This window comes from Orcinus orca, chromosome 3, assembly GCF_937001465.1.
Source record: "Orcinus orca chromosome 3, mOrcOrc1.1, whole genome shotgun sequence".
NCBI lineage: Eukaryota > Metazoa > Chordata > Mammalia > Artiodactyla > Delphinidae > Orcinus > Orcinus orca.
Window position 1 is genome coordinate 73,434,020 of NC_064561.1, and position 23,107 is coordinate 73,457,126.

Genomic DNA, 23,107 nt, shown 5'->3' on the forward strand with positions numbered 1-23,107 from the left:
CAGGGCCCAGCAGCTGATGCCCCGTGAGTACTGAATCCATGTGTGCATGAACGAAACAGCGGGAGTGGACACCTGGCCTCCCCTCGGATTCCTGTGCCATTGGCTCATTAATAATTATTTTATATTGATTACAGGTTCAAGTGATCATAGTTTGGATATAATGCATTAAATAAAATACGTTATGAAAATTCATTTTACCTGTTTCTTTTTACTTGTTAGAAATGTGGCTGCTAGAATTACATATGTGGCTCACACTTTATTTCTACTGCACATTGCTGCTTTGGACCCACAGGTACCTTGACCTCTCCTGCCCCACAGCTTTGCAGCTGCAGGCCTGGCCACGGAGCCCCTGCATCACTCTTCTGGAGCACTGTGGTCAGGTGGGCCTGGATTTGGGAGGAGGGAGAGGCTGGGGTGCCGAGCCCAGGGCAGCTGGCCCAGAGAGCTGACAGCCCCAAACCACAGCTAGGGGGGCTGGCCGAGCAGGAGCCCCCTCAACCCCGAGGCTGATCCACCAGCACCTCATGCTGACTGCGGTTGAGGATGCTGAGTGAGCCCTTCTCACTCTCAGCTGGGTGCCCTGAAAGAACCCACACAGCTCTGTCAGACAGGGTTCCCAGGTCCCAGCAGCAGGGATGTGGCCCCTCAGTGAGGGACACCTCCCTCCATAGGCATTCAAAGCACATACACTCACCCCAGGTTTCTTTCCATCACTTTTCTGCATCGGGGGGAATCACAGAACTTTGGATCTGGAGGTGCCCTCGGGGACTTACCTTCTACTGCATCAGTGAGGAAATGGGGCAGTTCTCTGTGGTTAACAACTAAGCCAGCGGCCCCAGAAGCTAGATTCCTTGAGTCTCAATTCAAGCCCCTTTCCACACAGCCTCCCCTTGGGCTCTCAGAGGAGGTTCAAAACCCCTCTGCACGTAGCTTAATCCATCTTTGCGCTTGCCGAGCCCTCTGCCCAGAGCGCTTGTTGTCCCTTCCTCCCAGCCAGCTCCCCTTGGGCGAGCAACTAGTTATTCTTCAAGTCTACGACGCCTGGAAGTCTGAAAGCTCCAGGAGGGCAGGGTCCTGGTGCCATCCAGTGTGCGACGCAGCACACTGGCAGAATGAGACGCATGCTCAGTAGACTAACTGTCAAGTGAATGAATGAATGCATGCATGAACGAACGGCGTTGCTTCCTCAGAGTAACCTGAATGCACCCCTGTCCAATCAGCCCAGGCCTCCATAGTACCTCCCAGTTCCCTCATTGTGTCCCTGCTGGTCTGTGAGCTCCCCCAGGGCAGAGATAGATGGTGGCTACATTCCCCATACTTTACAGAGCCTGGTCCGGAGTAAGTACTCAGGAAATAATGAGTGAAAAACAAGCCTGGGCAAAAGCCTTTCCTGATCTAGGGACAGAGGCCTGAGTTTCCTCCCAAACCTTTCCACTGCCCCAGGTAGGCGGCTCAAGGGGTCCCGACATGAACGCTGAACTTCACCTCTTAGCAGGGGTGTGGCTTTGCGAAGCTCCATCATCCACTCTGAACTCCAGGGGATGAAAGCAGTGAGGAGAAAATGAAATATGCCCAGCCCCGGTGCGTACTGAGCACTTGCTACGTCCCTTCGGACAGCCAGGGAACACTCGCTGTTTCAGTGAACCTCTACCCCCCGCCCCCGGTGCAACAGAGCCTCACACCAGCCAGCACAGAAAACATCGCTTTATTAACTGCGTTTGCCAACACATGAGGAGTGCAGAGGGGTCGTGAAGACACGGGCCCTAGTGGGGGCTGGGCTCTGGAAGACCCCCAGGAGTGAGCAGGACAGGATGGGACTGGGAGCTATGCGGCAGCGGCAACACAGAATCATGCAGGGCACGCGGGCACCGGCCACCCCCAGGCGGCCATACATTCTATTGCTCGTGAAGGGTAGCGAACATGGACAATGTACAAAAAGGAGAAATAGGTTTTTGCGTTAATGAAAAATACATTTTTTCTCTACAAAGGAATCTTTTCTAATACAAGAAAATAAATATTGCAACATAAGCCAAAAATAATTTAAAATTGCTCTTTTCAATATATTTTCAGTATTTCTCTTGTATATTAACAAATGGCACATCACTTTCATTGAAACAAAGACAGAAGGTGTCTCCTCCTGTGACATTCATATCATCCCCCCACCCCGAGCCGATGTGGAGCACAGAGTGTTGTGCAGCTGAGGGACAAAGTAGCAGGAAGTGCCTTAAAGAACAACCAAGGTCCCAGACTCCAGCCTGGCTCTTTGGCCAATGTGGCCAGCTGGGCCAGGGGCATGGGAAGGGGCCTCCCCAAGGGCCTTGCTACAGGCACCCAGGCCATTCTACAGAGCTTCGGGCATGGGCAGAGGTTGGCCACATCTGGCAGTAAGCAAGGAAACGCCAGATCCAGCTGCTGCCAATGTCTGTTAGAACCGAGCAGGTGATTCTCTAGGAATTGTCCCCCAAGTCCCATCGTGTGCCCATACACGACACACACAGATACGCCTGCACTCGGACACACACAAGGTGTGCTCTGGAACAGGCTCACACATCCACAGTCCGACACCCATGTTTGGAAACCTGGGTGGCTTCTCCAAGGAACCTGAGACCTTCACACTGCAAATGCTCACACACTGTCACCGAGTCAGAGCTCATTTAATAAAATAAACCCTTCTACCTTTCTTCTCCTTATTTGTTCTAAAATACATTTATGATCCATAAAAATACTTTCCTTGCACATTATCCTTTCTCACTGTGATGAGGGGGAAGGAGGTGGGCAGTGGGGATTGGGAGGGTGGTGATGACAGCCCGGATGAGTTCCAGAGCAGCTTCTCCCTCCCTGAGGAGGGCCAGTGAGTGTGGACACATACGGTCAAGCGAAAAGATCTGCCTCAGCCTCTGGTCTGGAAAAGGCCTCCTACCTTCTTCCCAGCTTCCCATCTTAAACTCCGAGGCGGCAAAGCCGTCGGCAGGCTGGAAAAAGAGCAAAGGGGCTGTGGCTAATAGCAGAAAGGCCAGCAGTGGGAACCGGTTATCCTTGTCCTCTTTGCAGCCCGGTGGACATCCTAGGGGTGGACAGCTGCCTGACAAGGACAGCTCTAGGGCGTGGCCTGGGAGACCCTGGCCAGCCAGCCTTACAGACACTTGGACTCCGTGCAGGATGTGGGCCCCAGGGATAGTTCAATCCAAAGCAAGAGCCAATCGGGAAAAGGGTCGGAATCCAGAGGCCGACTTGAGTAGAGGCTCTCTGAAGAGTGCTGGCTGCCCGGCCTGGCCCACCCAGTCCAGACCCTGGCCAGACCCACTACCTTCCCACCCTGCTTCTCTCCCTACCCTCACCCCCAGGGAGCCCAGACTCTGCCTCAGGATGGATGAAGGGTAAACAGGCAAGTACTGAGTCTACCGGACCCGAGCCATTCCTGGCACTCCCATCCCCCGGCAGAGTTTGGTTGTTCTTTAAAGCTCGTCCCTTTTGCTTCCTGTGAGGTCAGACTGAGCAATCCAGCACAGACAAGGTTGTGGCCCGAGGTGACCCGAAGCACGGGGAAGGAAGGTCTATTCAAAGGCAGTAAACAGAGAATGGGGTTGGGATGCTGATGCTGACACTGCACTGGCCACTACTGCCAAGGCGGGCGGGCAGGCAGACTAAACTCTACATGGTAGCTCATGCCATCCCAACGCCCAGAGTCCTCGAAGCCCACTCCGAGTCTGCTCCAACTGGACAAATCTGTCCGACCCTTTAAACTTCGTCGTTGTCTTTGTTTCCTGTTTTGATAAAATTCACATGAAACTTGAGTGTCGATGATCATGCCACTGTCGTACCTTGAAAATTTGGAGTCGGGGATGGGTGCTCGAGTCGCTTCCCCACCCCGTCTATTTGCACTTCGTGTGTCACGTGGGGGCAACCCCATGGGAACACTTTTGCCACGCTGGTTTCGCCATCAGTCTCCTCCCACAGTGAGTCTCAGAGTTCAGGAGAGCTCACAGCGGGCCCAGCCTGGGGATCTGAAATCCAACACCAGCAGCAGAACAGCATCCTCATCCAAGAGCTTGCGCTCGCCTCCCGGACGTGTGCGATGAACATGTTTCTATACTTGGTTGCTAAAGAGCTCCGTTTAAAAAATAGTCCAAGTGACAAGTTGTCAGGTCCAGGCTGTGCTGTATTATGGTCAAAATATTCTTTGGCATCCACAGAATGATTCACTGGACTTTTGCAAGGTTCTTGTTGGAGAAGTTCTGGCTTTACCAGTGGCAGAAGTGATCCAGGAGTAATTCATAAAGGAAAGAAAAACACGTTTTCACTGAATTCCTTGTTTTGTTTGTTCCCTGAGCTGTCACCCTGGGGCCACTCCACTGAAACTCTTCAGAGCTACTACCTGGGACCTAGAGGGTGGGGTGGGAAAGGCAGGACGGTGATGGTGGGGAGGGAGGGAATGGCTGGGAAAGGGGGTTACGGCTCGGAGGGAGAGAGGAACCAGGGAGATCCAGCAACACTTAAAACAGCCCCAGCAGGCTGTCACTGACGCGTCCTGGGCCCCGGGATCCCACTGCTTGTTGGAAAGAGGAGTTTCCAAAAGGAAACTGAGGAAGAAGCTCATCTCTTAGCAGGACTGGGAAACTTGAAAAGGCAAGTGGTCTGGTCTGGTCAGCTATCTGGGAGTGATCAGACCTTGGCCGAGACTGGCCCCGAAGGAAGGAAGGAAGTTGGAGTCCCAGAGCGATTCTCTGCAGTGGGCGAGTCTGAGCCCCACGCCCCCCATCTGGGCACTGGCCCTCCCTTGCAGCCCTCCGCCGGCACTGGCGGCTGGCTGGCTGGGAGTCCCCTGAGAAAACGGCACAGCTCAGGAAGGATTCTGGGAAGCCCTTCCCAGAGCCGTCGGGCTGGGCGCTGGCAGGGGCAGAGCAGCAAGGGAGTGGAGGGTCACGGGGTGGGCGGGCAGGCCTCTGATGATGTGGGTTGATCAGGAACGGCTGTGGTTCCCTTGGAACCAGCAGGCCCTCTTCGCCCCCTCAGTGCTTTCTCATATAAGCTCGTTGTGCTTGTGACAGTGAGTAGACTCTGGCTGGGTATCACTTATTATACTTCCTTGGGGATCAGTGGAGTGCAGCAGGACCCCCCAGATGGACCCCAGTGGGATTTGGGGGCAAGGCGGGACAGGCCCTGGGCTGGCCCATCTGCCATAATAATGCCCAAATGACACTCTGTGTCACCCAGTGGCAGCAGGCTGGAGTCCTGAGCTCTTCTTCACCTTGCCTACGTGTAGCCAGGAGCCCAGGAATACCGCATGGGCCGGGCGGGGATGCTGCCGCGGCAGGGATGGTGCCCAGGACCTGGTGTGGTCCTTGTGGCCAGAGCCATGTAAGGAATCCTAATGTCCTAGGCCAGCACAGAGGAAAGACAATAGTGTGGAATTCGAAACTCTCTTTATATTAAAAATAAAACCACAACAGAGTGGCAGCCTCGAGGGTCTGAGACACTCAGCAGAGATTGGAAATGGCAGTTGTGACTGGGCTGAGGCCTCGTGGGTGGACCAGAGCAGGGCCCAGGACAGGGGTAGGGGGTGACTTAGGAGGCCAGTACCCCCATGCGGACCACCTCCTCAGCCCCTGCTTCCCGGGGACCCCGCTGCACCCCGCTGTCCTCGGCCTCCACATCTGAGTCGCTCATCTCCCCGTCAGAGAAGTAGCCATCAGTCTCAGTGTCAAAGTGTAGGCTGACCTTTGGCCTCTCGGCCACAGCAGAAGGCGGTCCTGTCCCGGCATCAGGCCTGGCACTTGGCGACCTCCGGGTTCCCCTGCTCTCGCGGGGCGGCCGAGGCCGGCCTGAGGGCTTGGGACTCGCCGCAGGGCCAGGCACTTGGACATTCGGGTCGGCAGCCATTGGGGCCGCCTCGTCCGGGGTCTCGGGGGCCAGCGGTGGGGGGCTCTCGGGAGCTGCTGGGACGGGACAGTCCTCGGCCGTAGGACTGGATGGCAGGTGAGAAGGCGTTCGCCGTGGTGGCTTCCTGGCAGGTGGCCCCTGACCCCCCTTGCCGCTGCCAGCATCCTGGCCCCAGGGCTTCTTGGGGGTTTTGTCTGGAGTCGTCCGTGAACCGGGCCCATCCTGTGGTGGCTTCTTCTTGGCAGGCAGGCGGGTGCGGCCACGGGTCTTCCTGGCAGGGTCGCCAGGTCGCAGTGAGGGGTCCCGCATGAAGCTCAGCAGCGTCTCCTCGTCCTGCAGCAGCTCCTCCGACAGCAGCCCCGGAGCAGGGTCCTCGCAGTGCCCGTTGTTTAACGACCACTCGCTCATGGCCATGTTCTCTGCCGTGATCTGCACCGACTGCGCCAGCCAGCTGTTGAAGAAGGTGCCGTCGATGGGGAATGAAGTGGACAGGCCTGGCCGAAGGGAGAAAGAAGGCAGGTGAGATGCCAGCAGGTGCGTGTCCCACTCTCCTTCAGGAAGCCCTCTCTGACCCTCCCCTGCACACCACCGTACCTTCCTCCCTCTTTCCCTCTGTGCTATACCCTGTTGAGTTATCTTGTTTCGTCCATCCATCCTGCCAACACCGCCAAAAAGCAGGCTCCACACCAAATACCCCTCTCCCCAGGACGTCCTGCTCCTCGGACAGGCTTCACAGTTTGAGAAGCAGAGCGTAAAGTGAAAATGTGGGCTCCCTGTTCAAAAATTTTAAGAATTTCGAAGTGGCAACAGCAGAGCATGAAACCAAGCGAGGGCCCTTCGAGATTGCACAAGGTGGACGCCCAGGCCTGCCCATCACCCTGTATCCTGGGGGCATAAGGGATGGAGGAAGGGAGGAAAGCACCCTCAGGCCACCAGGGGGCACTAGATTTTCATGTGTCGCTTCTCAGAGCTTCCAAAGCAGGTAACTTGGATATGGGCGTCAGGCGTGAACCGGACAGCAAGGTATATCTGGGTAGAAGGTCCCTTTTGGATGCCAGGGCCAGCTCCAGCTATGGGCCCTCCCTCCTTTACTGAGGTCTTGGGAGGCGGCAGCTGGTGAGACTGGGCTTCCCATTAGATACCAAGTTGTTTCCTTCCTGAGACTGAGGAAAATAAAAGATGACCTGGGGCTTCTACACTAGAGGTGAGGTCGGGAAGGGGACACCACGCCTGCCCTGAGAAGTGCTCTAGAGGAAGCATGTGACATCCTAGGAGACAAAGCCCAAGGCTGAGGGTCCCTCTAGGACTGCTGTGCTTAACGGGGCAGCAGGTCTGTGACAATGAGATGGGCTGGGCCAGGGCCACTCCTAAGGGTCTCTCTGGGTGGCTCCCGGAAGATTTGCTGGGGCTGAAGGGAGGCCCATTTGAGGACATTCTGGCAGAGGGGGACAGGGACAGAGAATTAGGGCAGGCCCTCACCTCCCAGCATGATGCTGGGTTCCTGGAAGGGCCAGGATGGCCTAGCAGTCCCTGAGCTCTTGGGCCCAGTCTCCAGTCTACAAAAGACGAACTCTCAGGATGCCAGACCCCAGCCTCCTTTATGGCTGGAAGGAGTGCGTGGGCAAGCAAGGGCCCGGCTACCCCTCTCGGGTGTCCCACTCTGCAGCAGGGATGCTGGTGGTCCCCATGGCCTTTCGTGGGGAGCTGCAAGTGGAGTGATGGTATGAGCCTGGCTGTGTGCACCAGGCCACTCACCAAGCTGCCCCAGGACTGAGTCGGACCCTGCCTTCACTTTCTCTTTCTTCTCGGGGCTGCCCTTCGGACCCTCGCGGCCTTTCCTTTTCGAGTCGCTCTTCTTGCCCTTTGCTCTCCTCCCAGACCGCTCTGCGTCAGGGAAAGAGAGAGCAGGAGGGAGATGGTTACCCCAAGCAGCCCAGCCGGAACTAAGACCACTGTGTGGCATCCAAGGAGTCCTCCCCATCAGCCAGTGCCTTGCCTTCTAGGTCTCCTCCTCCTGGCTCTGAGCCACGTGGGACCTGGGATAACTGGGGCTCCAGTGAGTCGGGGAATAGCTAGTGTGGGAGAGAGGGGTAACTGCCCTTGAGGGGCTTGGTGAGGGGCACAGGGCCACAAGGAGGGTGGAAGACCGCTTTGTAGGACCTGGACGTCTGATCTATATGGCCTAAAGATCTCAGGACAGAGTCCTGGTGGGTGGGAAGGCTGGAGGTGAGTGGACAGGGCAGGGCCTTAAATGCCAGGCCAAGGAGCCAGACCTGAAGGTGGACAGGACACTCTGAGGAGTCAAGAGCCTTGGGTTCAACTCCTGACACAGCGGTCAGCGCCCTTGAGCAAGTCCCCTGCCTCGCTCTCCTGGTCTGCTTTGATGGGAGACTCAGGGTACACACCTGGCCCTCATATCCTTTTAGTCCATGACCACATGGGTCTGGGGAGCCATAGAACACAATGGAGCAGGGGAGGGACATGTGGTGGTGGGGAGCTGCCAGGAATCTTCTCCCAGCTTCTCAGCCAGAGGCTGGAGGGCTTCCTGAGTAAGCGTTTAAGAGAAGGTTGAGGAGTGTGGCCCCAACTCCGGGAATCTTCCCAACTCTGCTGTTCATTCCCTGTGTAACCTCAGGCCAGGCCTCAGTCTTCTCATCTATCACATGGGACCAGTGCCTAGATACTTCAGAGAGGGGCTTCTCAAGTCCCCCACTGCCCTTGTGTTCCAAGGGCACAAGACCTTGCACATCTGACCCTGGCAACCCCTCGGCCTCACTTCAGACATTTTCCTTCTGCCCTAGTTGCAGATATGCCAGTTTCCTTGCAGTTTCTCTAACAAGACAGCTCTGGCCTCCAGGTCTCCAAATATGCAGTTTCCCTGCCCTGTCCTTCACCTGGTTTAGCTCACAGCTTAAATACACTGCCCCTGGGAAACCTCCTCTAGCCCTCTGGCCAGACAGGCCTCAGCAATATGCCTGTAGCCCACGTCTCACCCCACGGGTCAAGCGTCACAACACTGAGGGCATCAGCTTCAGAGGCCAACTAATCTTCTCTCCAAATGCCCTGCCCTGACCAAAAGGTGGCCTGTTGCTGCCACTCAGGTCTAGGAGCTGCGAATGTCTCCAGCTCAATGCGGGGATGCCGACCCTCCAAGCTCCTGACCATGGTTCTGGAATCCTGTGCCTGTGAGCACTGCACACCTTACCACTCTCTGCTGCCTTCCTGCAGTTGAATGTGTGGCCATAGTGAGTCCTAAGAAGGCTGAGATGTTCCGGCAACACCACCACCATGAAGCCAACCCTGATACCTCTGTCCCTGCACTGGCACCAACGTCAGCCCCTTGGACACCACTTTCCTTTGTCTTTCCAGATGGTGAGCTCCACGAGGACAGGAAGCCTGTCCATTCAGTCCATGGCAGGATACTCGCAGTGCCCGCCACAGAGCCTGGCATCCCGTCTATACTCAATCAGCGCTCGCCGAAGGAACCGACAGATGAGAGGGAGCCTGGAAAGGTTGGGCAGCCAGGAAGCTGCCATAGTCCTTGAGGTACACGGTCAGCCCTGACCTCTACATGGCTGTGACCCACCATGACCCAGCACCTGTCCTGGGCAGTGCTGGCTTCTGGGGCCAGAGTAGGTGGTGATTCCAAAGCGCAGTCGAGGCAGCTCAGCTCTTGGGCAGGGGTGGGGCAGTAGCAGGTTCTCAGTCATTGGCTTTGGTGGTGGCCGGGCAGCTCTCCTCCCTCTACTCCAGGCCCAGCCTGACCCACAGGCTGAGCTGGCAGCGGCAGCCCCTGGCTTAAAAATCTCTCCATCCAGCCATTTCTGCTGCATACAATTCAACATTAGAGTACCATTTTCTGGGCTAAGCACTGCCTTCCTTAACATGTAAACAGTCCAGGAAGGGCCCTGTTGTCCAGCAATATGCACAACTAATAAGTAAGACCACTGTCAGAGCTTCTTTGACCTTTGACTTCCAGATCTGTTAAATGCATGTGATGGCAAAAGCGTAAGAGCTGCCTTCTTCAGAATCGAAACGCAGGCACACAGGGGTTCAGGGAAGCTCGCCAGCTTGGGCCCTTCCTGCCCCAGCACCAGCACAGAGGCGCTGGGACTTCTGGTTTGTACCTGTTCACGTGCAATTTCCTCCTGAACCACTATGGCCCAGCACTGCCTGAGCGCCCTGTGAACCAGAAAGCTCCCCGAGGGCAGGTCCGATGCCCACATTGCATCTTTGGCTCCTTGCCTGCCAACACACACCTAGGACCCCGGCAGGGCCCCACCTGGGCCTACTAACTGGATACAGAGGGTAGGGGTGGGGGCCCGTGGCCCCTGACCCTGTACACATGCCCCATCAGGCCCCGAAGACGCACATCCTCACTGGGACCCAGCCCCTTGAGGGTGTGCACAGGAGGGGTAGCGGCGGCCGGCAGGGGGGACGCCTACCTCGACACAGATCCTGTTCAATAAGTTTCATCTGCAGGTGGAATATCTGCTCCTGGAGTTTGCAGATGGCGTGTTTCGTTCTCTCGCGCCTTGTCACCATGTAGCACAGATTTCTAACCTGAGGAAACACAAGAGAGGTTTTCTACCTTACTCACAAGCAACCACCCGGACCTCCTAGCTCTGAGGGGCCACCACTGCCTAACCTGCCCAGGACATCTGGGAATCAATACCCAGGCACTGAATGCATCCTCAGCCCTGAGCTGCAACACTCTGATCCAAACCGCGGGGCCAAGGCTGTGTTTCGGATCACAGCCAGCAGGGAGAGCATCTGCGGAGCTCAGGCGGGCGACTGCCTTCCTCTTCTCGGCCTAAACTTCCGGGCTGAGTCATGCCAGTGCCCAAGGCCCTTCCAACGTGGCTGCCCTGCCCTGTATACACAGGGCCCCAAGGCTTGTGGGGACCTCGAGAGGTCACCAAGTTCACCCCTTGGCTCCTGTCCAAGGCGTCTTTCCATTGAAGAAACTTTAGCCACAAGCACCCGGGCAAAAACCACCTACCCTGAGACACGAATGACTGGCACATGAGCAGAGAGCGCTCCAGCGGAAGAGCTCTGAGCGGACGGGCTGTGCCTGACGCACAGGGGTCCAGCCCGCAGCTGCCCCGTGTCCACTTGCTGCACTGCCCTGAGCCAGGCCCACAGCTGCTCTGGTCAAGAGCCCAAGTGCACTCGGCCATATTCGGTCGGCTAGAGACAGAACTCCTTGTGGGGAAGGGCAGGGCCTCTCTGACTCCCTTAGGCCAGCTAGGAAGAGCCCCTTAGGGCCTGGGAGACCAGCTTGCTTAGCCCATGGGGCAGGGCCCACCCTGTAACTGGTCTGGAAGCACCTGAAGGATGCGCCGCATTGCTCCCCGGCCACCTGGCACCTCCCTCTGCCCAGCGCACCATCCCTCACCGGCTACTCTCAGGGTACGTCACACTCTGGGACCAAGACTAGGCCTCCTCCCCGTCAGGACACTGCCTTGCTCTAGCACTTCTTCAGCTTGGGTCACAGTCTCCAGCAGCAACAGGGACAGCTGGCCAGAAAGTGCGGAACTGGAATCCCGGGTCCCACCAGCTTCTACCTCCAGCTGGGTTCCGTCTTCAAGGCTGAGTTCAGTCTTCATATCCTTAAACTGCCTGGGCATGACTTGAGAGTTCCAGAGCCCCTGCCTGTTGTCATGACCATCACTTCTACTGCCCTGGGGTAACCGTTATCAGACCTCTCTGCTGGCGTGGGCCTCCTCCCCTCCTTCCTGAGCCTAGTCGTGAAGGAGACCCCGGACCACCTGAACCAGGCTAGCAGGCCTCTGGAGAACAGGTTCTGCACGGACTCTCAGCAGTACCCCGCACCCCAGCCTAGACTGTGAACACCAGGCTCTCCTGTGGCCAGCACCTCCCCAAGGGGCAGCCACCTGGCCCGGCCTGCCCTTGCTTCAGCTCACTGGCCCCGTCTGACTTCCTTGCAGATCCTGGACTCCTCCCACAGGTCCCTAAGCACAGGCTTGTGTTGGGCCCTGGGCTCAGCTACGAGCAGTGCCACCAGGGCCCCTTTCTTCTGAGAGCTTGCTGCCCAGCAGAGCAGAGAGATGCTGACCAAGTACTGACCCAGGCAGCCCTGACCCAGACTTGGGGGTGGTGAGAAGGTTCCCTGGAGGAAGGGGCAGATAGGCCAGGTGGGAGGTGATCACAGAGGGGCACAGGCTGAAGACAAGAACCCAGAGTAAGGCCAGGTAGGGGAGAGGAGAGCAAGGCCTTGTGGCTAGAGTGTCAGGCTCTGAGGCCTGACTGAGCCAGGTCAGGGGGAACTGTGGAGGGATGTGGGTGGTGGTGGGGACCAGGGAGCAGGGATGTATAAGTGCTGAGACCCAGGAGTCATCCTTAAGGACCAGTCCCTCCTCATCTGCTCCACAGCTGATCCATCAGTATGTCCCATCAGTCCTTCCTGGTGAACTTTTCTTTTTGGCCGCTCTGCACAGCTTGCGGGATCTTAGTTCCCCGACCAGGGATCGAAGCCGGGCCCATGCAGTGAAAGCGTGGAGTCCTAACCACTGGACTGGAATACCACAGGAAATTCCTGTTCCCGGTGAACCTGACTCCCTCCCATCCCAACAGCTCCCTCCACCTCCTGGACACCCCCATCATCTTCACCTGGACAGCCAGCTGTTTTGACCTCTCTGCTATCCTGGAGCAATATTCTTGAAATACAAATGTAAATCTTAAAATGTAAATCCTCCTCCCCTTGAAACCTCCAATAGATTCTGCACTGGGTTGAATAGTGCCCTTTCCCAAAATTTATGTCCACCTGGAACCTTGGATGTAATTAGTTAAGATTACACTGGATATGAGTGAGCCCTAAATGCAATGACTAATGTCCTTATAAAAGGCCATGTGAAGACATACTGAGAGAATGCCATGTGATGACAGAGACTGGAGTCATGGGTCTACAAGTCACAGAACACCAAGGGTTGCCAGCAACCACCGGAAGCTAGGAGAGAGGTATGGAGAGTTTCAGCCTCAGAGCCTCTAGGAGGAATCAACCCTGCCAACACCTTGATCTAGAATTTCTGGCCTCTAGAACTGTGAGAAAACAAATTTATGTTGTTTAAAGCCACGGAGTTTGTAGTACTTTGTCGCAGTAGCCCTAGGAAACAGATATAGTTTTCTTCCTGTCACACTTAAAAAACCCAGAGCCACAGCTCAGACCCTTGCCCAATCTGACCTCCCACTGTCATCCTCACAGTCTATGTCCCACAGTTCTCCAAGCTCCAGCCGCACTGCCCTCCAGTCCCTTCCTTTCTGTATCCAGCCCACTTCTGCCTTGGGGCCTTGATATATATCCAACTCTTGGCCCCAAATGCTCTTCAACCCTCTCTTCCCAAGGCTAGACCTCATCCTTCAGGTCTTGGCTCAAATATCACCTCCAGAGGGCATTCCTGTCCACCACATCTCAACAGCCCAACCTTGTTCTCCTCATATCGTGGTCTCTTTCCTCCTGGCAGTCATGTGGCCAAGTACGCATGGGGACAGTAGGGATGAAGAGAGGTGGATGGGTTCGTTTGGAGGCCTAAGAACAAACCATTCAATATTTCCAGCCTAAAAACAGATCAGCCAAGGTCTACTTCCTATTAAAATACAGATGTAGGGCTTTCCTGGTGGCGCAGTGGTTGAGAGTCCGCCTGCCGATGCAGGGGACACAGGTTCGTGCCCTGGTCTGGGAAGATCCCACATGCCGCGGAGCAGCTGGGCCCGTGAGCCATGGCCGCTGAGCCTGCGCGTCCGGAGCCTGTGCTCCGCAACGGGAGAGGCCACAACAGTGAGAGGCCCGTGTACCGAAAACAAACAAACAAACAAACAAAAACAGATGTAGTTTCTTTCTTTCTTTCTTTTTTAATCTTTTCGAAACACTAGAACTAGGTTTCTTAAGGCAGGCTCAAATGAATCACTGGCCAAGATTACCCCCAAATCCCTGGGGTGGCTGGTTAAAAATACAGATTCCCAGGCTTGGGGGAATAGCAAACTCTCTGGAGGCGGGGGCCCTCAAATATACATTTTACATAGCACCATGGAACCTAAGAACTACTGTCCTAGGCCAAGGGCCTCCAAAGTGAGCTGCATGGGCTATTGATTTTGACAGCTCATCACAGTATAGGAAGAAAATATTAGAACTTCTAGTGTTTGGGGGTTTTTTTTGGTGCTATTAGAAATTCTGATTAGGTTTGCTTTTATAATATACCATGGAAGATATAAATGAGATACTAAAAATACAATACATTGGAGGTAAATGCTCAATTTTCTTTCCATGATAAGGGTACATACATTACACGATAGCTAATGTCTGGACATTCCTGCTACGGAAGATTCTGTGAGAATCCCAATGGTGCCAACATTCTTTGGTTGGTACTTTGGTCACATTGTGACCCCTTATTCCCACTTCACCCTGGAATCATCAATTACTTCTCTAATTTCTCCCAAGATTCTTGGTAATATAGCTACATGTTACTGAATGTTGTAAAATTCCTCTTCCATGATGGCTTTTGGGGAAAACTATAGATATCACCTTAGAAGCCCACCCAGGCTATCAGACTTCTTACATTGTTCTTTTCTTATTATAAAGACAAAATGTTCTCTTTAAAAAAAAAAAATTAAAGAGTACAAAAAAGAATCAGGTGGAAAAGTCCCCCTGAACTAGAGCAGGGATCAGTAATAAAAGCAGGTTTTACTTTTTGATAAAATTGTTTTGATAACATCAAGTTTTGCAAAGAGAACGTGGATGTGGGCTGAGGAGAAGAGAGGGGCAGGGAGGACTCCCAGCCAGTTATCTTGAGCTAGAATGGACCAGTGTAGGGGGCATTCATGGAGCCTGGGGAGGTTGCTGTGGGGACAGCGCATACTGGGCATGAGAGGCTGGAGCTGGGGAGGCAGGTGTGGGCTGGAGTCAGCCTCCTGATGGGGAGTAAAGCTGTGGAGCAGATGCGCAATGAGAGGTCAGACCTAGTGTGGTGAATGATCATTGGGACCAAGGAGGACTCAGAGAGGGAGCAGAACTGGGGTATCGGGGGGAATCTGGTCAGAGCATCCACAGGAAAAGTGTTTCAAGATCAAGGGCATGCTTGACTGTGGCAACCACTGCTGAGAAGGCTGGGGGATGAGGATGGAGAAACGGGAGATGGAGGCTGTAGGTGGCCCTGGTGGAAGGTTCTGGAATATGGTGGTGGCAGGAGCCTAAGCAGAGTGAGAAGCAAGGAAGTAAGAACAGTGAGGGATGACAGAAAAGGAGAGAGAGTAACAAGGGTGAGAAACCCATGACTAGAGGGACACGGGGAGGGAGGACTTGCTTTTGAAGATGGGAGAAGGTAAAATGAATATGGACACTGGAGGAATCCTGGAGATGGAGAGCGGGTGAAGACAAGATAGATACTCCTGTGCTGCGGGGTGTGGGCTGGAAAGAAATCCCTGGGGGGCGGGGAGGGGAGGACATGGGAGAAAAGGGAGAGAACGGGTACAGAGGGCACCACCGGGCAAGGAGTTGGAGGGTTCTGGTCTGAGGAACAGGAGCTGAGGTCTGCTAAGAGACGGGGGAGCCCTGAGGGAGGGGGGCAGGGGTGCAGACAGGTGGTAATGGGGGAGCCCAGAATGCTGCTGGCTAGTGTCCCACCAAGGTTGGCTGGCAGGCACCCTGGGGGGCTCATCTGCTCACTGCTATAGGATCGCTCCTGGTGGGCTGAGTGCCTCCTACTGGGTGAGGCTCTGCCTGGGGTGTGGCCTTTGCACAGGTGCAAGGGACTGGCAGTGAGCTAATGCCACATGGGGTGGGAGTGAAGAAAGCAGGGGACAGTGAAGGAGGAACTGAGCAGGGAGAATGGGAGACTGTGGTGAAGAAGGGGGATTGGGGATTCGGGCTACTGACCCGAAGCAGTTGGAGGGGGTGACAGGGTTTGAGTGGGTGGAGGGGCTAATGGGTTGGAAAAAATCCTATTGGGAGCCATGGGGTTGACGAGCTGCAGGCTGGAGGCCACGGCTGCCCGGGACAAGATAGGCTTTGGTGGGAGGTCAAGGAGACACAACCCAGGCACTGAGGACAGAGTAAACGAGGTGTGACAACTGCCGAGGAAGCAGGTGGCGAGTGTGGGGGAGGGCAGGACCTTCCTCTCCTGGAGAGAGCTATGGGGAGTTCCTACATGTCCATCCCCTGGGGCGTGTGTGTCTGGAAACTGCCCCTGCCCTCTCAGCTCCTCTCAGGCCAGGTGAAACCTTCAATAAACTCCTGGTAACCAGATCCAGAGCCACAGGCAGTGAGGCCCCACGTAGCCCAAACTACCAGCACAGTTGCTAGGGGACACCAACCGGTGTTTGTTGGGCTGATCGCTGATCATCAGAGCTGCAATTTTTTTGTCAGCTGTGAATAACTCTGGGAGGCTGCAGTGGCCATGCCTTCCTGTGCTGCCTGCCACAGCTGAGGCCTAAGGCTGAAATTTTAGGAGAGCATATCTTCTAGGCTGACCGTAAAATGGGATTTCATGCTGGTGGTAGCATGACCCCTGCTTCTCTCAGCAAAACTCCTGCCTTGGGAGGCAAATCAATCAGGGAGGATGCATGATTCCTGGGCCTTAGCACTGGGCCTGCCCTTTCAGTCCTCCCTGGAGCCCGCCATCTGAGCAGCCCACCCTTCTAAGAAACAGAACAGCAACAATAACCACCACTAACGATGGACGGTAGTGTGCTAAGCTCTATCCCCTATCTTTCCTGGGATCTAAGGTCAGCTAGATCCTTATTCCCATTTTACAGGCAAGGAAACTGAAACTCAGAGAAGTAGAAACTGTAACTCAGAAGGCACAAAGCTGGAAGTGCTGGAACTGAATGTAGACCCAGGCTACACACAGCCTCAGTCTCAACCCCTGCCTTGAAGCCTCAATGCGTCCAGCCCAAGCTGGCGTGGTGCCCAGAGACAGGCTGGATACTCTTGACTGTTGGCACAGGGTCATGGGCAGAGACTGGGCCTGCTGGCCAGGCCACCAACAGTCATGGGTCTTTGCAGAAAGCCTCCCCCATGGCATAGTTCTCGGCCCTGTTCACTCACTCGAGTCACCAGTGCATGGCCGTGAAACGATCTGAGGCTGGACCGGAGGGGGTCAATGGGCGCATGGCTGTAGGACTTCCTCTCCTCAGCCTGCCAGGGCTGTGCACTCCCTGGCCTTGCACTCAGCTGGTGCCCTTCAGCCCAGCCTGGAGGCTGCTGGAGAAGCAGCATTTTGACAGGGCCCTCCTGAACCCTGCCAAGGCTGGCCCTGCCTCCTCTTCCTGGGGAAGAGTGGACCAACTCACACCTGGAGGGCTTTGTACCTCAACCAAAGGGGTCTGTGCGCACAGACCCAGGAGCCCCAGAGCTACCTCAGTATCCTAGCCCATGACAACCTCAGGCCCTGGCTTCACCTGTACCAGCTGACAATGGGGTCGAGAGGTCGGGGGACTGATAAGGGGGTACTTTTGCCCAGGAAATGTACAGAATAGAGAATAAGCCAACAACTCTCTGACAAACTCCTCTCCTATTCAGGCCCCATTTCAACTCAACTCTAGAAAACACACATTCCTCCAAGGCTTTCTTCACCTCTCTGAGCCCCACCTTCCCCATCTGCTCCTTATGGATGGCGATATCTACCTCTCATCTCTTTTTCCAGGATGATGGTTCAATAGGTGAGCCCGTCCCCTGACCTCTCCACGCAGCCTAGCCAGGGCCAGACATGTGGGCTGAGCAGCACAGACCAGGGAGGTCAGATGTGATGAGTCGTTTGGAAACAGGAGGGCTCAAAGCAGGGTGTCTGTACTCAAGACCCTGCGGGTGGAGACTCGAGGGTGGCCTGAGGACAAGTGTGGAAGCAGCTTTGGTCTCGGAAGGATTTGTACCTGACGGCCCTGGGAGACAGGAGGCTGGGCTACCCGGGAAGCGGTGACTGCAGCGCAGGTGGCCCTGCTCTCTGTCCTGGCTGGAGCCGTGGACATTTGGTGATCCCCCTGCCCCCCACCTTCTGACCTGGTGGCAGGCTGGCTGCCAGGCAGTAAGCTCCCTCCCAGGCCAACAGGGTCATTTCCACGTGACCAGGCCTCAGGGCAGATGCGTGGGGTGCAGGAGGGTGGAGAAGCCGGGTCCAGTTTCAGAGCCTCCACCTCCATGCCCCCCTGCCCCGCCCCGCCCAGCCCACAGCACAACATCTGCTGAATTGCTCTAACCATATTCTACAGACGCGCCAGCTGAGACATGCCTAAGCAAAGCAGCTTGCCTTAAGTCACACAAAGCCCCTTGACGCCTCCACCCCGGCTGTCTCCCAGCACGGCCTGGGCAGCGGGCAGGCATGTGAGTCTGTGTCCCCCTGACATGACCCCTCATACTCCGAATCCTAGAACTGAATGTACCCCAGAGGAGAGGCCAGAAGAGCACCTGGGGTTCAGAGGACTGGATCAAGGACTTGGGACACCCTGCTTCATCCTTGGGGTGCCCCCAACTTGGGGGGTGGTACTTTATCAGCTGGAGGAGTCAGGGGAGGGGTACCAAAAAAGCCAAGTTCAAGGGCACGCTCCACAGAAGGCAGGACTCTTTCCCCTTCTTTCTGGGAGGAACAGCAGGCATTAGAGGCTCTGGGGGGCCTCCATGCTCTAGGAAAGCAACTCTCACTGGTCCCCAACCTCCACGGCCCAGCCCAAACCCGAGGTGTCTGCACGTCTTCCTCATCTCACTCAGCCCCCAAAGCGATGCGCCTGGACCAAGGCAAGATCCCCTGCCCCCCAGGGCACAGCTGAGGGCTTTTGGCCAACCCGCTCACTCCATCTGGGCCCTGTGATTCCACCTCCAGGGTGAGCGTTTGGAATCTGCAGCCACAGCAGGAGAGTCCCCGCTTAAAACACTTCTGCAGCTTCCAGACACACTTTGGTCCACCCACCCAGCCCCATCCTTCCACTCCACACAGGCCGCAGCTGGTCTCCAGCCCGTGCCTCTGCTCACACTGTTTCCTCTACCCAGCACCCCCAGGAGCTGCACTCACACCTGTCTTCCCTGCTTTGGCCCAGCACGTGCTTATTACACTGATTCAACTCACTTGTGATTCCCAGCTCCTCCCCTGCCTCCGACTCTAAGCAAAGCACGTGTGTTGGGACCAGGCAGGGCCCACAGAGACCACCAGGAGTCAGAAGCTTGGGTCCTTGCCCCAGCCCTGGTGTTTCCCAGCCTCACAGTCCTGGCAGGGGCCCCACCCTTCACCAGGCCTGCAAAAGGGCTGGGACGAGAGGGACTCAGAGACCCCAGAGCTGGATCCTCCCCTGTTCTACAAACTCTCAGTTACCCCAAACCTGTCTGAGACCCCGAGGCCCTCAGTACCTTGGCCAGAGCTCACAATGTGTCCTGGTGAACCATGGCTGCTCCAGGGCAGCGAGGGAGGGGTGGAAAGGCCTCCTGGGTTGCCCACCGGGCGGGCGGGCTGGGGGGCGGCAGGGGGACTCACTCTCTCCAGGTCCTGCCGCAGGTGTGTGAAGAGCTTCAGGCGGCGGTAGAGGACGTCCTGCTCCTGCTGGGCCAGGTTGTCCACCTCGTCGGTCTTGGGCGTCAGCAGTGGCTGGTTGGCGTTGGCTTTCCTCTTCAGCTTCCAGTACTGGTAGATGAAGTCGACCAGCACCTCAGGCAGGTCCAGGCGCTCAGCCACCTCGGCTGGCTCCACCAGCTCATAGAAGTCTTCCTCCAGCTGCTGCAGCCGTTGCTTGCGTAGGGTCACCTTCTCCAGGTCCTCGCTGGCTGGGCTGGGCTCCACGGGTTCGGACGTGGTTTCACCCCGTGGGCCCCCATCACTGTGCTCCTGGCAGAACGACTTGAACTTGACCTCGTCGTTGTCTGCTAATATAGTCCTCATTTCCAGGCTGTGGTCAAAGGCGCATGTGACGTGGAATGCCGTGACGCAGGAAGGCATGGAACACTAGAGGGAGAGGAAGGGCAGCGTGAGGTATGAGGGGAGCCCTGGTGGGAGGGAAGAAGAATGTGGGGCATCCCCCAGGGTTACACTGAGAATGCAGAATGCTGGCGAGACCCTAAACAAAATGGCACGGGCTGCCAACATCCTGCAGGTTGTGGAGGGAGTCATGGAAGATGGGAAGGGGAGCTCTGGGGGAGCTGGACAGCATCATATACCCTGGGGAAGTCAACAATCAGATGACTGACAATCCCTCTGGGGACAAGCTGCACTTCTGTGCGGACAATGACTTTGGATCTGAGGCATCGAAAGAAAGAGGCTGTTGATGGGTCCCTGCCTCCTCTGCTCCTGCAATGTTATCTAAGATGGGGTGCTGTGCCCCTCCCTTGTCCTCTGGGAAGAGGGGCTGGAGTTGGGTCCCTTCCTTCTTCTCCTGTCCAGGCAGTTAGGGCCAACTCAGGGCCTGAGTTACCTGGGATGATGGCTGTGGGTAGCTGACAACTGTTTCAGCAATAACCCATCGAAATCTTAGTGGCCGTTTACGCTGCACTCACAAACCATTCTGAAAGTCTTATAAATGGGTAGAGGTACATTTAGTGCTTACAATGACAACTGTTCCTGAAGAGACAAGGGAGAGAAAGGATGACCCTCCCACTTCCCAACCTATAGGCCAGGAGCATCAATATCACATGGGAGCTTCCTAGAAATATGCAAATTCTCAGCCCCACCTACAGATCTACAGAATTAGGACCTCTGGGGGGTAGGCCAAGCAATCTGTGTTTTAACAAGTCCTCTGGGTAATACTGATACGCCCTAGAATTTGGGAACCGTTACTGTCAACAAACTAACACAGCCCTGCCATGTGTAGGGAGAGCCTGTTAGCTTAGTTGGAGGAAAAGTTTGAGTCTTACCCCTCTCACATGTCAAGTTTGACATCAGAAGAGAGGTCAATGTATTTATTAAGCCCACAGACCCTTGCTCTTGGGGAAAGCCCCCTCACTACTGTAACGGGGTGGTGAGCCTGGCTCCCCAGGCCTGTGACCCATGCCTAGTGGAACTAGGGATGGAGGAGTGCCCGGCAGGTGGGGTGCTGGCTCTGGTCCCTGTCCCAGGCACATCAGTGCTTCTGTCTGTAGCACCATGGGGCAGGTGGAGGGTGCTGGCAGTGGCCTGCTTTACAGGGTGTCCCAGACACACCCCTCTGTGTAGCTGGCTCCTACATGGGCTCCCGGGCAGCAGCGGGGTGAAGGGGCTGTGTACCTGGATGCAGGTGCCCGTGCACTCCTTGCAGAGGCTGCAGGACAGAGCCCAGCGGCTGGCTGGGATATGCGAGATCTTGGTGATGGGCTCCATCTTCTCGGGGCACCCGATGCTGACCTGGGGCAGGACACAGGGAGCTGCATCAGGTCTCTCATCCCCAGCCTGCCTCCAGGGATCACCTAAATGGGGGGCCTGTCTGCTGAAACCAGGTGGTGGGCAGACACGGCAGTGGGAGAGTCCCAAGTCCTTCCTGACTTCCCAAGTTGACCACGTTGTGTTAAGTGTGTGCTCTAGAGCGCCTAGGCTTAAACTGTGACTGGGAGAGTGCGCTTCCGTGTGTGTAACTGACTGAGTGTATGTGTGCCTGTGACTATGTGAGTCTCAAGACAGAGATGCTTCCATGTGCAGATGAGTACATGCAAGGTCCCCCTCTCCTTTGTACCTCAGGCCTTTGTTTATAGCATCTTCAGAGTTCTTATTAGAACTTGAATTTATTTTACTTATTTTTCTGGGTGGCGACTATAGGTCCCCATGGTAGGATCTCTTCTTGGGGACCTCCAGGGCTTTCCTGGCCAAGGGGGATGTGCCTCTGTTTAGCCCCTCCTATGGGGACAGGGCTATAACCATGCCCATCTCCTGGGCACAGCCCACTCCTCAGCCCCAGAGGCAGGGTACATTTGCCTTCCTACTGCCCATGCCTGAGGAGGGAAAAAGGGCCCCTGTCCAGAGATCCTGAACCAAAGAGCCCCCACGGTAGGTCCTTGTTGATCCTCTGTGTCCCTGCTGTGCCCAGACCAGGTATACTCAGAGGTAGTCCCAGACTTCAAGATGCTGATGTAGCTGCAAGCGACTATTGCTGACATAACCACTATGATCACAGAAACCTGTGATGTGGGTCCCAGCAAGGACTTTCAGACGGCGAGCCCAGGAAGGGGAGGGGCCACCTGCTGACAGGGCCACCTGGCTTGCTTCCGGGCACAGGCAGCACTGGAGTGGGGCCTCATTCTGGGTCAGGGCACACAGCAGGGAGAGAGCTGAAACGCCAGCGAATGTCAGCATTTCACATTTCAAATAAGACAGGAGCCCAGGGCCTCTGCTAACTCACTGTGGGCTCAGCCCATCGTCCATGGTCCCCCGCTAGACTCAGACCTGGGCCCACCCCCCCATTCCAGCCACAGCCCTACTCTCCAATTTTCATCAGGCTCCCCACCTGATTTCCTTTTAGGTCATTTGGCTTATTTTCATTTTAAAAAAAGCACTTGACCTTGGTTGGGACCACCGCCTAGATTTGGGTAGACCCCCAACCTGCTTTCCCCTAGAGTCGGCTGCCTGACTTCTGTCCAGCTCTCACACCACCTGGATCCCCCAGTGGCTCATAATCCCATTTTCCCATGGAAGTAGCCACCCAGGTTCTGCCTAGGTCCATGGGTAAAGTTCCCTGTGGGCTGCTGCCTGAGCTCTTCCCAGGCTCGACACCTGAGATCCGCCATTTAACGTGGCCCATCACCTTCTTTTCCTAGTGCTCTGCCGTCGGGGTTCTGAGTTCTGTTCAGACCCACTTCCCCACGGCTGTGCCCCAGGGCCGCCCCAGCCCCACATCTGCCCACCTCAGGAATCCACAGAGCGCAGCTGACGTGCACCCACTTGGTCCCACTTCTAGTGGGCTTCAAGGCTCCTCCTCGCTTGGGGCAGAGCAGGCACTTCGGCTGGACACCCAGGGCACACGTCCGGCACAACCAGCTGCCTGTGGGCACCTTGAGGATCCCGTAGCATGCCTGGGGAAAGAGCAGGGTGGTCACAGGTCAGAGGCATTGGCCAATCTGTGTCTGGTCAGCATTCGGCTATAAACAGTCCTCGCCCCAGCCCAAGCCAGGAGCCACGGAGTGACACTGCTACTCATCTCTGCCGAAGAGAGCTCCTAAGGGACTAAAATGCAAGGGCTCCAGGGATTCTCTTTGCGTGGGCTGTGCGTTGAAATTTCACCATCTCACAGTCCTCCTTGAAAGGGCTCCGCTCTGCCCTCTGCTGGGAGG

At 55.9% G+C, this 23,107-nt stretch overlaps 1 protein-coding gene across 14 annotated transcripts in view; it reads right to left on the minus strand.

Annotated features, from left to right (window-relative positions):
* Window positions 1-1,689: 1,689 nt before the first annotated feature.
* JADE2 (jade family PHD finger 2) overlaps window positions 1,690-23,107 on the minus strand; it is a 51,648-nt gene continuing 30,230 nt past the window's right edge. For 9 of the 14 annotated variants that reach the window (XM_033409886.2, XM_012537542.3, XM_033409880.2 and 6 more), the window contains 7 exons: window positions 22,682-22,849; window positions 21,075-21,191; window positions 19,356-19,820; window positions 10,326-10,443; window positions 7,636-7,764; window positions 5,719-6,374; window positions 1,690-4,239 (listed from right to left, as the gene is read on the minus strand). In XM_033409886.2, coding sequence (XP_033265777.1) covers window positions 3,964-4,239; window positions 5,719-6,374; window positions 7,636-7,764; window positions 10,326-10,443; window positions 19,356-19,820; window positions 21,075-21,191; window positions 22,682-22,849 — 1,929 coding nt within the window. In that variant the 3' untranslated portion in view covers window positions 1,690-3,963. Of the gene's footprint in view, window positions 4,240-5,406; window positions 6,375-7,635; window positions 7,765-10,325; window positions 10,444-19,355; window positions 19,821-21,074; window positions 21,192-22,681; window positions 22,850-23,107 lie in introns of those variants that run through there. The other 5 variants (XM_033409888.2, XM_033409878.2, XM_033409875.2 and 2 more) reach the window with 4 other exon arrangements.